The 15,287-nt window shown below is 32.9% G+C and overlaps 1 protein-coding gene and 1 pseudogene across 1 annotated transcript; both read left to right on the top strand.

Annotated features, from left to right (window-relative positions):
- Window positions 1-1,807: 1,807 nt before the first annotated feature.
- LOC142624074 (F-box protein At4g35733-like) lies at window positions 1,808-3,526 on the top strand. The gene has a single exon (XM_075797575.1). The coding sequence runs from the start codon at window positions 2,115-2,117 to the stop codon at window positions 3,213-3,215; it is 1,101 nt and encodes a 366-aa protein (XP_075653690.1). The 5' UTR covers window positions 1,808-2,114; the 3' UTR covers window positions 3,216-3,526.
- Window positions 3,527-5,273: 1,747 nt separating this feature from the next.
- Window positions 5,274-6,456, top strand: LOC142623148 (F-box protein At4g35733-like; annotated as a pseudogene).
- The last annotated feature ends 8,831 nt before the right edge of the window (window positions 6,457-15,287 follow it).

Raw genomic sequence — 15,287 nt, 5'->3', positions numbered from 1 at the left:
CCTAATTGTCCGCTAAGTGTCATATTGGAACCTGAATGACACCCACTATATGTAGGATTTGTTTTGATTTTATACCCTCTATGTTTAAGGTCATTTTGATTAATTTGGTACTTAATAGGCAGTTAGGCACGTTGTATTAACAGAAGGGAACAAATCCAAACAATACCTAATGTTACGAAGGATCAATATTTTCAAATTTTATGAGACAAAATTAAAATTACCTTAAACATCCCTAACGATAAGTATGGTACATTTAAGCTAAGAAAATTTAAGACCATTTTCATCATCGTTTTTTTATTATATAAATTATAGAAATCTCATATCAAACCATTTTTTTAGAAACAAACATAAACTAAAGAGAGAATGTGATTCTAACACAAAATACTTACACTATTAAGATAAAGTCTGTCATTATCTATACTATTATTTAAGGAGCTTTCCCTATTTGGGCCGGATTTTTTTTTGTTCCAAAATACCCCTAAAGCCAACGTTTAAGTAGGGGCAAAGGTTGAGGATAAAAATTTAAAAATATATCTCTAACTCTCACCTAAAACATTTCCTACAAAATAAGATCATTCTCCCACTAATCCACTTCTTCAAAGTAACTATACGTTTGTTGTTATTTTTTTCTCCTTTAAAAAAAATCATCCTCACGTTTATCTTCAAATCAAATATTTTTTTTAAACATCCTCAAGTTTATCCAAAAAAATAAAATAAAAATAAACAGATATATACAGATTTGATTACAATTTAAATTGATTCTCAAAAAAAAAAAAAAGATTACAATTTAAATTTAACTAGCCTCTAGGCACGCGCGTGAGGATCTTCCATTTTTTTGAAAAAAAAGTTAATAATTTGCATTCATTATAATTTGGAATTACTATATGTTTCAACCACAAAAAAACCTAGTGGTGTGATGAAAAATAATTTCACCTGTAAACGCATAATATTCATCACATACCAAATTATTTAACTTTTTCCCCAAAAAATAGAAGATCCTCTGAGTATGTGTTCACACGCATGCTTAGAGGTTAGTCTATACTACTATTTAAGGGCTTCCCCTGTTTGGACTGGATTTTTTTTTGTTCCAAAATACCCCTACACCCTTATGTTTAAGTAGAGACAAAATTAAAGGATAGTCTGGTTAAAATATATGTCTAACTTGCACTAAAATATTGCCTACAAAATATGAATACTCTTCTACTAACCCACTTATTCAAAAACAACTATATGTTCGTTTTATTTATTTTAAAATAGAAAAATGGATATGAATTATCAAATATTTTACCCTAACGGGCCCATGTTTTACTCTTAAAAACTGATTTTATTATGTCAAGTGTCAACAACGTTTTGCACTTTTGCAATTACCAACCAAATTATTTTCCCCTTTTTACAGCCGATTAAATTTATCATATTTTATTGTTTTACTCCTAAAAAAATTATTTTAATTTCACTTATGCAATTACTAAATTCAATTTTTTCACCTCTTTCAACAAATTGTAAACTAAATTCAAACTTTTTAAGAGATAAACTTATACAATTATTTTTTTATTAGCAAAAAACTTATATAATTATCACAATAATTGATAACCACGTTTTCCACTTTTTCAATTACCAAAAAAAAAAAAAAAAAAAATTCCCTTTTATTACATATTAGAACTTCCAATACACAAATAAAATATTGTCACTTTCTAATCCCCATTTGTCTCATGACTTCTCACCAATAAACACGTAATAAACACGTAATCGAGAAGTCAACTACACAAACAGTTTAATTAGTCTCCCACACCAAAACATAAACTTCCCTCTAACATAACCTCCTACTAATCTTAACTGGTTATGCTTATCAGTTATCACACCAAATCTAAATTTTTCCAACCACCATGAGTCTCTTAAGCAAAAGCTTGTATTATTAATGGGGGTATTACTCAACTCAGCTTAAAAAATCATTAAGTCAATATTTTTGAGAAAAGTTTTTTCCACCTTACCCAATCCATCATGTGAGAGAGGGAGCAACGCTATCGGAGTATGTTAGTACAAACTAACTTTCTTTAATTGGAAACCCCTTTAGCAAACCCCAATTCATAAGGAAAGTCAACTAAGAAACGCAAGACATGAGCGAGAGTGTGGAATGCTCGGAACTTCCTGAGGAACTGTTACGACCGATCGGCAAAGGCCTCGACACCCGCATCGACATTCTCCGATTCCGCGGCGTCTGTAAATCATGGCGCTCCGCTATTTCTTCCTCCGACCTCATCCCTCGCTTCCCTCTCAATTTTCCCAACCCTTTTCCTCCGCCACTGCGGAGGCGAAGGCGAAGGCTAGGCTGGCTAGCTATATCGCATGATGAAGCTGACCATCTTCACCAGCAAACCGCATGCCTTCTCCACGAAACCATTCTCTATCGTCTTACTCCCTCAGCTTCTTCGGATAAGGGATGGTTGATCAAGGTTGAAGATTGCAAAATGCATCTTTTAGACCCACATCGAGAAAGGTACGAATCCGAGTCAGATTCCCCCAATATTTTGCCCAGCAACTTTGTTTTACTGGACTATGATACCGTTGAATTAACTAGAGCTCATACCCTTGATATTCAAAGCCTCATTCCAATTGGGCGTGTTAATAAAGTTGTGATGTTCAACGACTGTCATGTTTTTGTTGTCTATGGTGACGGTAAATTAGGCCACGCAAAATGTGGGGATGAGAGTTTGACCTGTTTAGGTGAAAAGGATATGGAATTCGATGATGTTATTGTGTATGAGGGCCAAGTCTATGTGGTTGATCGATTCGGAATAGGTTGGTGGATCAAAATCAATGATACGACATTGGATTTGGTTAAATTCTGGAATCCTTGTGGGTCAGATTCTCTGAAGACACAGAAACATTTGGTGGAGTCTGACGGAACAATCTATATTGTTGAAAGATACCTTGATAGGGAATGGAGAGGCCGTCATTATTTCTGGGTGGTTGGTTTCAAAGTGTATAAGAAGAATGAATGGGGTGAATGGGTTTTGGAGGAAAGCTTGGGTGATCGAGCTTTTATTCTTCGTAGTGATTGTTCGCTTTCTGTTTCGACTAGAGAATTTTTCGGATACGAGGCGAATTGCATTTACTTCACTCAGGAAAATCGAATTCATGTTTTCAAACTAGAGAATAACAGCATCACCAATGCAGATTTGAAAGAGGACAAAGTTTACAACCAAACCGCTTTGTAAGGAAATTCCTCCACCCCATTATTTGGCAATTGTTAAAACCATTCATGTTGAATGAGTTTTAATTAATCTTACTGTTGGAGCATTTTTTTTCACTTGTGTTTTCACTAGATTGGAACCCTATGAACTATCTTGTGGTGTGATGTGGTGTGGTGTGTTTGGTTTTATTGTAAAATTCCTTCCTCATATTACTTCCTCATATGTTTCCTATAGTAGTTATTGCTGGTTTAGTATGATTACATACTCAGTTCAATCATCTATGTTGAATAAAAGGAAGATTAAAGCATGATTATGAACTATTATTTTGTAGAAAGTCATAATCTTTTACTGTTGGTGTATGTATTGCTAGTAGCCATTGCCTAATACTTGAACATCCCACATGTTCCAGTTCTAGACAAGGAGAAAAACTACCCACCTCAAATATTTTTGGTCACTCTGTTCAAACTATTTTCCATAAGCCAAGTGCTTGTTTTGTCATTGAAGATTTGTTCAACTAAGGTGGTAAGGATGTTTCCTAGTTATGACACGGGGTTGTTTGACTTGGAGGATGGTACTGCTTCTCCATTGTCAGCTTTCCTTGATATTCTAAGATTTTCTAGCCACCCTCAACTTGCTCAAGAATAATACTTGTTCTTTGGGCGGTGGTTTGACGTCAAGTACCTTCTACCAAAATGTGGCCATGGGTCAAAGTTGGAGAATCATCTTCCCAGTGTTGGAGATAACCTCTCACAGACCCTGAAATAATGGAAGCTTTGTTCACTATGTACATTTGTTTTTCCCTTTATTTTAATTCTGTCATAGATAGCTTTTAGTTTAATATAATTAAATGCACAATTTTTTTATTGCATTCGACAAGTGAAAAAGGGGGTAAAATACCATATTCTAGCCTTATTAGCTGATTCTTTTATTAATTAAATAACTTTTTTTTTTGTGGTTCTAATTAAGTGTCTAACTTACATAATCAGGTATATGCCAATTGTGGTTGAGTTCTACCATGTTGTTTGGCAAGTAAGTGCTTCTTGACATGGTTCGCCAATTATTTCTCCTCATGCTGATTATAAATTGCGTGAAAATGGATTTTCAAATTTTTAAAAATATTTTTCAGTTTTGCCCCATTTAGAAAGCTGACCGTGATAGAGAAATCCAAAAAAAAAAAAAAAAAAAATTGGTGTGAATCAAATCTGTAGTGATGTCTGCTCCAACACTCCCCTTTTAGGCCAGCCAAGCTTTGACGTTAAAAAAATAAAATAAAATAAATTCCTAGAGTAATTTCAATGGCCTTCCACCATGTAGCAAGAGTCCTACCCAATCACAAAATCTACTTGTCCACGACAATGCAACCTTTTCTCTAACAAACTTCTTCTTCACAATAGTAGCAATACTCCAACAAAAAACATTGATGAGATTTTCTTCCTTCATAGGCCCGTGGAGTGGAGTAAAGCAAATATCAAAACGAAAAGAAGTTGGATTCAAAAAATAAAATACTTGCACAGCTTCACTGGGAAAATGGACTTGCTTCAAAGCTCTGATACCAATGAAGCAAAATTGAAATAGAACTGTTATTCAACTAAAACAGTAAGAGAGTAAATATCTTAAACTAATTGAAATAGAACTCTTATTCAACTAAAACAGTAAGAGAGTAAATATCTTAAACGTATATTCAAATGGAGAGATAAGAGTGAAATAGTATTTGGGTTGTAGTGGGTCCTACAGGATTTTTGTATGGTTATCTTATATAGAGATCTCAAGTGAGATATTTAAAGATACCAATGAATCAAAATTGAAGTAGAAATCTTATTCAACTAAAACAGTAAGAGAGTAAATCTCTTAAACGTATATTCAAATGGAGAGATAAGCGTGAAATAGTGTTTGGATTGTAGTGGGTCTTGCAGGATTTTTGTGTGGTTATTTTATCTAGAGATTTCAAGTGGGATATTTAAAGACCTACAAAAGTTGCTAACCTTCATTTCAGTTCTTACAAATTAGAACATGAACAATTTTATTAATAATTATCATCTTATATGCAATATTGTCTAAGGTTTGAGAATTACACACGTGCGCAGTTATTTTACCGCACAGTTCGGCCATTCGGCCACACAATCCAGCAAAAGCCAAGTCAACCAAGAAACGCAAGACATGAATGAGAGTGTGGAATGCTCGGAACTTCCCTCGGAACTGTTTCTACCGATCAGCAAATGCCTCGACACCCGCATCGAAATTCTCCGATTCCGCGGTGTCTGTAAATCATGGCGCTCCGCTATTTCTTGCTCCGACTTCATCCCTCGCTTCCCTCTCAAATTTCCCAACCCTTTCCCTCCGCCACGGCGGAGGCGAAGGCTAGGCTGGCTAGCTATATCGCATGATGAAGCTGACCATCTTCACCAGCAAACCATATGCCTTCTCCACGAAGCCATTTTCTATCGTCTAACTCCCTCAGCTTCTTCGGATAAGGGAGTTGATCAAAGTTGAAGATTGCAAAATGCATCTTTTAGACCCACATCGAGAAGGGTACGAATCCGAATCCGATTCCCCCAATATTTTGCCCAGCAACTTTGTTTTACTGGACTATGATACCGTCGAATTAACTAGAGCTCATACCCTTGAAATTCAAAGCCTCATTCCAATTGGGCGTGTTAATAAAGTTGTGATGTTCAACGACTGTCATGTTTTTGTTGCCTATAGTGACGGTAAATTAGGCCACGCAAAATGTAGGGATGAGAGTTTGACCTGTTTAGGTGAAATGGATTTGGAATTCGATGATGTTGTTGTGTATGAGGGCCAAGTCTATGTGGTTGATCGATTCGGAATAGGTTGGTGGATCAAAATCAATGATTCGACATTGGATTTGGTTAAATTATGGAATCCTTGTGGGTCAGATTGTGTGAAGACACAGATGCATTTGGTGGAGTCGGATGGAACAATCTATATTGTTGATAGATACCTTGATAGGGAATGGAGAGGCCGTCATTTTTTCTGTGTGGTTGGTTTCAAAGTGTATAAGAAGAATGAATGGGGTGGTGAATGGGTTTTGGAGGAAAGCTTGGGTGATCGCGCTTTTATTCTACATAGTGATTGTTCGCTTTCTGTTTCGACTAGAGAATTTTTCGGATACAAGGGGAATTGCATTTACTTCACTCAGCAAAATCGAATTCATGTTTTCAAATTAGAGAATAACAGCATCACCAATGCAGATTTGAATGAGGACAAGGTTTACATCCAAACCGCTTTGTAAGGAAATTCCTCCAACCCAGGGACGGAGCTAGGATTTCAAGTGAGGGGGGGCGAGATATACTCAAACCCAAATGCTTAAAAAAATTGTTATAACCTAAACCTTTATATTGTAACTCTAGATTAACCCAATGAAAAACCTTTTTTTTTTTTTATCCAAGCAACTTATAAAATTATATATATATATATATATATATATATATATATATATATATATATATATATATATATATATATGTGTGTGTGTGTTTATCCCAAACTTTTTTAGGGAACTTCATTGAACACTTAAGTTGCAATTATCCTACGCTAATACTTTAAGATAAATTTCATAAATCATTTAGAATCCAGACAGAAACTTATAAAAAGAATCAAAATTTAATGAAAATTTGAATAAAGAAATTGTATTTTTTTGTAAAAGCATGGAAATATTGAACAAAAATTGAGTATGAAAATTCAAAACCAAGTTTCATATATTTTATATTTTGCTTTTTCTCATTGGGCCAAGGGGGGCCATTGGGCCAAGGGGGGCCATTGCCCCCCTTGGTCCAAGCATAGCTACGTCCCTGCTCCAACCCATTATTTGGGAATTGTTAAAACCATTCATGTTGTATAAGTTTTAATGAATCTTACTGTTGGAGCGTTTTTCTTCACCCGTATTTTCACTAGAATGGAACCCTATGAACTATCTTGTCGTGTGTTTGGTTTTATTGTAAAATTCCTTCCTCATATGTTTCCTATAGTAGTTATTGGTGGTTTAGTCTGATTACATACTCAGTTATATCATCCATGTTGAATAGAAAGAAGATTAAAGCATGATTATGAACTATTATTTTGTAGAAAGTCATTATCTTTTACTGAATTGGGTGTATGTATTGCTACTAGCCATTGCCTAATACTTGAATATCCCACATGTTTCAGTTCTAGAAAACCAGAAAAACTACCCCCTGAAATATTTCTTTTCACCCTCAACTTGCTCAAGAATAATACTTGTTCTTTGGGCGGTGGTGTGATGTCAAGTACAAGTATATACCTTCTACGAAATTTTGCCATGGGTCCAAGTTGGAGAATCATAATTCCCATTTTGGGGGTAAGACGGTCTATTAATAACTTCTCACATACCTTGAAATAATGGAAGCTTTGTTCATTAGATACATTTGTTTTTCCCTTTATTTTATTATGTTATAGATAGCTTTAAGTTTAATATAATTAAATGCACATCTTTTTATTGCATTCGACAAGTGAGGAAGGGGGTTAAAATCCATATTCTCTTGATAGGGCAAATCAGACAATGTCGGTAAACTAATAAGCTCTTGATAACTTAAACATGTGTTTTAAAATCATTTGCACCCGTGAATGAAACTAGGCTCTCCACGTAAACCATAGCTTGTCTTGGCGCGAACCAATTTGGAAACCCCCCACATTGAAGATTCTTCATTTCTTGAGAATTAGTGTTATACAATACTATTTTGTTATCGTCACCAAATAGAAGAAACTCTCCATTCTTGGCAAATCTTAGTGGCTCTTTAGGTTTTAAGAGGGATCCTACAACAAGTTGTTTGATCCAAGAATCCTCGACCCCATATTCACGCATCACCCATATATTGAAGTATTCCTTTGTCCTAATGCATTCATTATAAACAATAAAAGCAAAGCAATCATTGAACACAAAAAGTTTTTTCCTTGGAAACATTGTCCGGCCCTAGGAACCTTAAGGGGTGTTTGATAAGGTATTTTAAACAACGGTTTTCAGTGTTTAAACAACATTACACGTATTTTTACACACTTTTTCACCTACACGTATTTCCAAAAAATATAAATAACGTTACTAGAACAACATTATTAAACGCTCCCTTAGTTTTCAAAACACCTTATTTGGCAATCTTTATTATTCGAAACACTTTGTGGCTCATGTTGAAGCATATAATTATCTCAAGGTCACAATCCTCTTATGTCACTATTGTCGATGAAACCCACCCAATGTTGAACTCCATTCAAGTGTATTGCATCATAAGGATGATTCACACTCAAAATAATGTTTGAACAATGAATAGCAGTGTTGACTATTTAACATTTATAGCATTTAACATTCTTAATAAGAATGCTCTTACAATCTATTTGTTTTTGAAACTATTTACAAAATGTCCCGTTTTGAAGCTATTTAGCAAAATGTTACTATTTTTAAAATTTGACTTTGCTATAATTGAGTTTTGTGTAAAACTCGATATTTTCAAAATTTTCTAAAAATTTTAAGTGGCAAAATATGTATATAGCTAATGTCGAGTTCCACTTGTAACTCAATTTTGTTAAAATCGAGGGACGTTTTGCTACTTAGTTTTAAAATATGAACATTTTGTTGTATAGTTTGTAAATTAGAGGCAAACATAATGTCGAGTTCCACCTATAATTCGATTTTGTTAAAATCGAGAAATATTTTGCTAAATAGTTTCAAAACATGTACATTTTGCTGCTTAATTTGTAAATTAGAGGCAAATGCCTACCTATACATAGGAATGGTAACGAGTCGGGTTCGGGCTGGGTTTTTGCATACCTGGACCCGACCCGCGGGCCAAGACCCGCAACTCAGACCTGGCCCAATTATTAATCAATTTTTTTTCCCAAAGCCCAGAACCGACCCGGCGGGCCTCGCGGGCCCCGTTTATCTTCTTGGGCCCAAATTTGGCCCAACCAAAAAAAATTTTTGAAGCCCATAATTCATTCCTCCTCTATTTTGTATTTTCTATGCATAACAATTTTACTCTCGATTTTATTAAAAGTTCCAACTTTTCTTCATCAAAACTCACATGAATGATTTAGGCTTAATAGGTTAAAAACTGGGAAATATACAAACATGAGGTGCTACAGATAGGCATTTCCATTTTGTGGTATCCAAAGCTAATTGATAACAACTGGAAAACACACACACAAATATTGACCCATATGAACCTAAAGTATAATAATTTAGACATATCATTCCATTGGTTCAATAAATAAAAAATCTCCATAGCCTAACATCCACTGAGGAATATCTCAACATTTTAATTTGACAAACAAACATCAATCTATTTGACAAAAACAAACAAAACCCACAAGCAATTGGAAGAAGAAAACCCAAACAATGGTTGCATGCTTGAGAGTGAGGTCGAGGCGTGGCTTGAGAGTGAGTGAGTGAGGCCGAAGCGTGGCTTAAGAGTGAGTGAATGAGGCATGGCTGCGTGCTCTTGTGCGTGGCTAAGTGCGTGGCTGTGTGCTCTTGTGCGTTAAGGTGAGGCGTGACAGAGAGATTGAGGGTTAGGGTGAGGGTGAGTGACAAAGAGAAGTGAATTGAAATGGGAATGAGAGGCGGCTGGGTATTAGGTTAGTGAGTTAGGGTTTACAGTGATATATATATAAAAGAGCTGTTTTAGTAATCTCACATAATCAGGTAATATCTAGGCAAGGTTTCAGTTTTTTTTTTTATAAAACCCATACCCGACCCGGATCCGCTTCATGTTTAAAAAAAAAAAAAAAAACCATACCTGACCCTATTCTTTATCGGGCTGGGTAAAATCTGGCCCATTAGGGTCGGGCTGAGCTGGGTATTCGCGGGTCGAATCTAAATTATCATCCCTACCTATAAATTACGAAACCTTTTGACCTTTCTTTAAGCATTCACACCCCTGTCAATGGATTTTTATGGAACATTTTGACATTTCCTTGAGAATTCACATCCCTGTTAGTGGATTTTTATTTAGATTTAGCCTAAAAACTCATTTTGTTTATTTAGCTAATCCAATATTTACATATAATTACATCAGAAATTGCATCAAACAGTACTCTACCATTATTCTATTTTAATATTATTCTCCCTTCCTTTATATATATATATATATATATATATATATATATATATATATATATATATATATATATATTTTTTTTTAATCCATTTTTTTGAGGGAGTGAATAAAATAAATTTTTATTTGGTGTATTAAGTGAAGAGTGCTCAATAAATGTATTGAGGACACTATTCATTGTTGAGTTTTTAGGACAAAATATTAGAGCAAACCATAACAAAGAAATTTTAGCCAACGTAACATAAGATTTAAAAAAAAAAAAAAAATTATTAGACATACTATAGAATTTTAACCTATAGCTTTTAGCCAATAATGATTGTTTTTATCATCAAATTTAAGATATCAATTGATTTTTTTATATAGGTAGGTTCAAACCTCATATATTCTATCTATTCAGCCAATCTAGTGGGTTGCCATTCCAATTAACGTCATCATTTGTCCATGAGAAACTTGACCCTAGGAGTTCTAAATTTCCCTTTGAATACAAACAATTGTTAAAATATTTTATCAAAACAATAGTGGCCACTTTTTTCAAAAAAAAGAAAATTGCAGTGGTTGAAAAATATTATTTTTTGGACAAAGTTTGGCAATAAACTTGGTTGTAGCTTAAGATTACAATTTCACTAAATATCTTTCTATTGAATGTGAATTTTGACAAATCTACCATTGGATTACATTTTCTTCTTATATTTTCCATATTTGCAAAATTTGTAGGAGGTTAAAAATCAATAGTTATGTCATCAATCAAATATTTAAATTTCAAATTTTTGTAGTCTAAAATTATGCATAAATTAAGAAATAATTTTATAAATCAAATAATAAATTACATCTGCTTTACATGAAATTTGACATATGTGTTGAGAAGTTAAAAAACATGTAATTCAATGGTTAAATTTTAAAAATATGTAGTCATTTTAATTTTTTTAGTGAGAGTTGTAGCCAAACTTTGTTCTTATATTTTTAAGTCTTTGATTTTGAACATGATGGCAAAGACAAGAATGTAAATGATATTAAATAAAGTAAAAAGTCTATCTTTCGGAACTAAACTTTGTCATTAAACAAACATTTGTTAAAATATTTCTCAAGTTTAAATTTGAAATTACTTTTTTACCCTAACAATTACAACTAGTAATAATGTGTCATTTAAGATTTGTTGTGCAAATGTTATGGACGTAACACTTTTCTATATATTATTATTTCCAAAACATTTTTATGGTGGACACTTGTTATAAAAATTTTATTGTTGAGAAGGCTTTTTTATTTTTATTTTAAAGAAGCATTTAAGAACTTAATTTATCCTACACCTTCCTTTTGGATTAACGTGTCCCCCCCCCCCCCCCCCCCCCTGAAATTTTCTATTGTTGATAAGTTTTTTTTTAATATTTTTTTTATTTATTTTTTATTTATTTTTTAACTTGATGGTAATATACCATTTTATATACCAAACCCCCCAAAACTAAAACTAAAACTAAAACTAAATTCTGTATTTTATTAGTTGCATAGCATTAACACAAGGATATTCAAATTTTATGTCAAATTATGGTAAGAAACTCACTATTCTATATATTTCGATGAATACCGTACAATTGGCAAAACAGAGGTGAGCCATTTTTAAATTTTAATCTAGAGTTTTTGGGAGTGCAATGGACAAGGATAATAAAGAAATGAACTATTGGACAGTAACACATCACAACTGTAATCATGTTTCAATGCCTCTCATGTTAAGGGGATTGAGAAGAAGAAACAAAATTTTTCATGAAAATGGTATAATGATATTGGTACAATGTACTAACCACACAATTCATCATGTGATTCCCTTGCCTATATACAAATAACCCCAACTATTGCCCATTAATTTATTTAACTGCAATAAAACAGCAGCAAGTTGGAACAGAACACAAACCTGTGGCTTGGTTAGAAGAAGCACGTCATGATGAATACTAGAACGTGAAAAACTATCCTCCTAAATTTGTAAGCAAAAAGCCCAGCGGCATAGAAAATTTTACAAAAATAGCAATCACTGAGTTTCAGACAACCCATCCAGGTTCTTTCACGACTAATTGAAATTCAAAGAGACCACAAAACCTATAATAAGGTCAGATACCATCTTGAAACATCCTCTATTTAAATTCATCACCTTCACTAATCATAGATATATGAAACTTAATTTGTCACATTACCCAGTGGTAGGACTAGGGACCTTCACTGTCCTAGTCCTAAAGTGACCAAGTGAATTTCCCAAGAACAAATAGAAACCAAAGCAAGCAATAGCTTAGATGTTATTGCAGAATAATCTGCTCAAACCCTTAACCAGCTCTCACTCTACATAGATTAATAATTAATCTTCCCCAATATTCTATCAGCTGCTGAAAATTGAAAACTTATTGCTGAAAACGATAAAAAAAATAATTTTTGGGTTACTGTTTACTGCTAAAAATACTGATCAGCACTGTAGTTTTGTCTTAATGCATTGTTCATGTCCCTTGAACAGTGTAAGAGGTGTTGGTAAAAAAAAAAGGCAAAACCTAGAAATGCGAACGCCGAAACGTGATCCAAACGGAGCTTTAATCTAAACTTTATTTTGGTATTTGACCCTTAATTTTGATAAAGTTGGACTTGCAATATTGGACTTAAAACTCAATTATGTAAATTGCAATAATTTATTAAATAAATTATTGTAAGTCCAAATTGTAAATTACATAGTTAAAGTTTGAGATAATTTGATTTTGCCCCTTGAAGTTTCAAAAATTGAAACTACTCCCATAACGTTAAATATAGTTTAGATTTGCTCTCTTCCATCAATCATCAATGCACCATACCTAATTGTCCACTAAGTGTCATATTGGAACCCAAATGACACCCCCTATATGTAGGATCTGTTTTGATTTTATACCCTCTATGTTTAAGGTCATTTTGATTAATTTGGTACTTAATAGGCAGTTAGGCACGTTGTATTAACAGAAGGGAACAAATCCAAACAATACCTAATGTTACGAAGGATCAATATTTTCAAATTTTAGGAGACAAAATTAAAATTACCTTAAACAGCCCTAACAATAAGTATGGTACATTTAAGCTAAGAAAATTTAAGACCATTTTCATCATCGTTTTTTTATTATATAAATTATAGAAATCTCATATCAAACCCTTTTTTTAGAAACAAACATAAACTAAAGAGAGAATGTGATTCTAACACAAAATACTTACACTAGCAAGATAAAGTTTGTTATTATCTATACTACTATTTAAGGAGCTTTCCCTATTTGGGTCGGATTTTTTTTTGTTCCAAAATACCCCTAAAGCCAACGTTTATGTAGGGGCAAAGGTTGAGGATAACAATGTAAAAATATATCTCTAACTCTCACCTAAAACATTTCCTACAAAATAGGATCATTCTCTCACTAATCCACTTCTTCAAAGTAACTATAAGTTTGTTGTTATTTTTTTTCTCCTTTAAAAAAAAATCATCCTCACATTTATCTTCAAATCAAATATTTTTTTTAAACATCCTCAAGTTTATCCAAAAAAATAAAATAAAAATAAACAGATATATACAGATTTGATTACAATTTAAATTGATTCTCAAAAAAAAAAAAAAAGATTACAATTTAAATTTAACTAGCCTCTGGGCACGCGCGTGAGGATCTTCCATTTTTTTGAAAAAAAAGTTAATAATTTGCATTCATTATAATTTGGAATTACTATATTTTTCAATCACAAAAAAACCTAGTGGTGTGATGAAAAATAATTTTACCTGTAAACGCATAATATTCATCACATACCAAATTATTTAACTTTTTCCCCAAAAAATAGAAGATTCTCTGAGTACGTGTTCACACGCATGCTTAGAGGTTAGTCTATACTACTATTTAAGGGCTTCTCCTGTTTGGACTGGATTTTTTTTTGTTCCAAAATACCCCTACACCCTTATGTTTAAGTAGAGACAAAATTAAAGGATAGTCTGGTTAAAATACATGTCTAACTTGCACTAAAATATTGCCTACAAAATATGAATACTCTTCTACTAACCCACTTCTTCAAAAACAACTATATGTTCGTTTTATTTATTTTAAAATAGAAAAATGGATATGAATTATCAAATATTTTACTCTAACGGACCCATGTTTTACTCTTAAAAACTGATTTTGTTATGTCAAGTGTCAACAACGTTTTACACTTTTGCAATTACCAACCAAATTATTTTCCCCTTTTTACAGCCGATTAAATTTATCATATTTTATTGTTTTACTCCTAAAAAAATTATTTTAATTTGCCAACCACGTTTTTCACTTATCCAATTACTAAATTCAATTTTTTCCCCTTTTTCAACAAATTGTAAACTAAATTCAAACTTTTTAAGAGTTAAACTTATACAATTATTTTTTTATTAGCAAAAAACTTATATAATTATCACAATAATTGATAACCACGTTTTCCACTTTTTCAATTACCAAAAAAAAAAAAAAGATTCCCTTTTACTACAGATTAGAACTTCCAATACACAAATAAAATATTGTCACTTTCTAATCCTCATTCGTCTCATGACTTCTCACCAATAAAGATTTCGGAACCCCATTATTTGGCAATTGTTAAAACCATTCATGTTAAATGAGTTTTAATAAATCTTACTGTTGGAGCATTTTTCTTCACTTGTGTTTTCACTAGATTGGAACCCTATGAACTATTATGTGGTGTGGTGTGTTTGGTTTTATTGTCAAATTCCTTCCTCATATGTTTCCTATAGTAGTTATTGGTTTTCTATAGTAGTTGTTGGTGGTTTAGTATGATTACATACTCAGTTCTATCATCCATGTTGAATGGAAGGAAGACTAAAGCATGATTATGAACTATTATTTTGTAGAAAGTCATAATCTTTTACTGAATTGGGTGTATTTATTGCTATTAGCCATTACCTAATACTTGAACATCCCACACGTTTCTGTTCTAGACAAGCAGAAAAACTACCCCTCTCATATATTTTTGGTCACTCTGTTTAAACTATTTTCCATAAGCC

This window comes from Castanea sativa, chromosome 2 (genome assembly GCF_040712315.1).
Source record: "Castanea sativa cultivar Marrone di Chiusa Pesio chromosome 2, ASM4071231v1".
Lineage (NCBI taxonomy): Eukaryota > Viridiplantae > Streptophyta > Magnoliopsida > Fagales > Fagaceae > Castanea > Castanea sativa.
Note: the sequence above shows the minus strand (reverse complement) of the source record. Positions and strands in the feature narration are given on the sequence as shown.

Bases quoted from the DNA above. Each gene is read 5' to 3' on its own strand.
- LOC142624074 (XM_075797575.1), top strand. From the start codon at position 2,115: ATGAGCGAGAGTGTGGAATGCTCGGAACTTCCTGAGGAACTGTTACGA.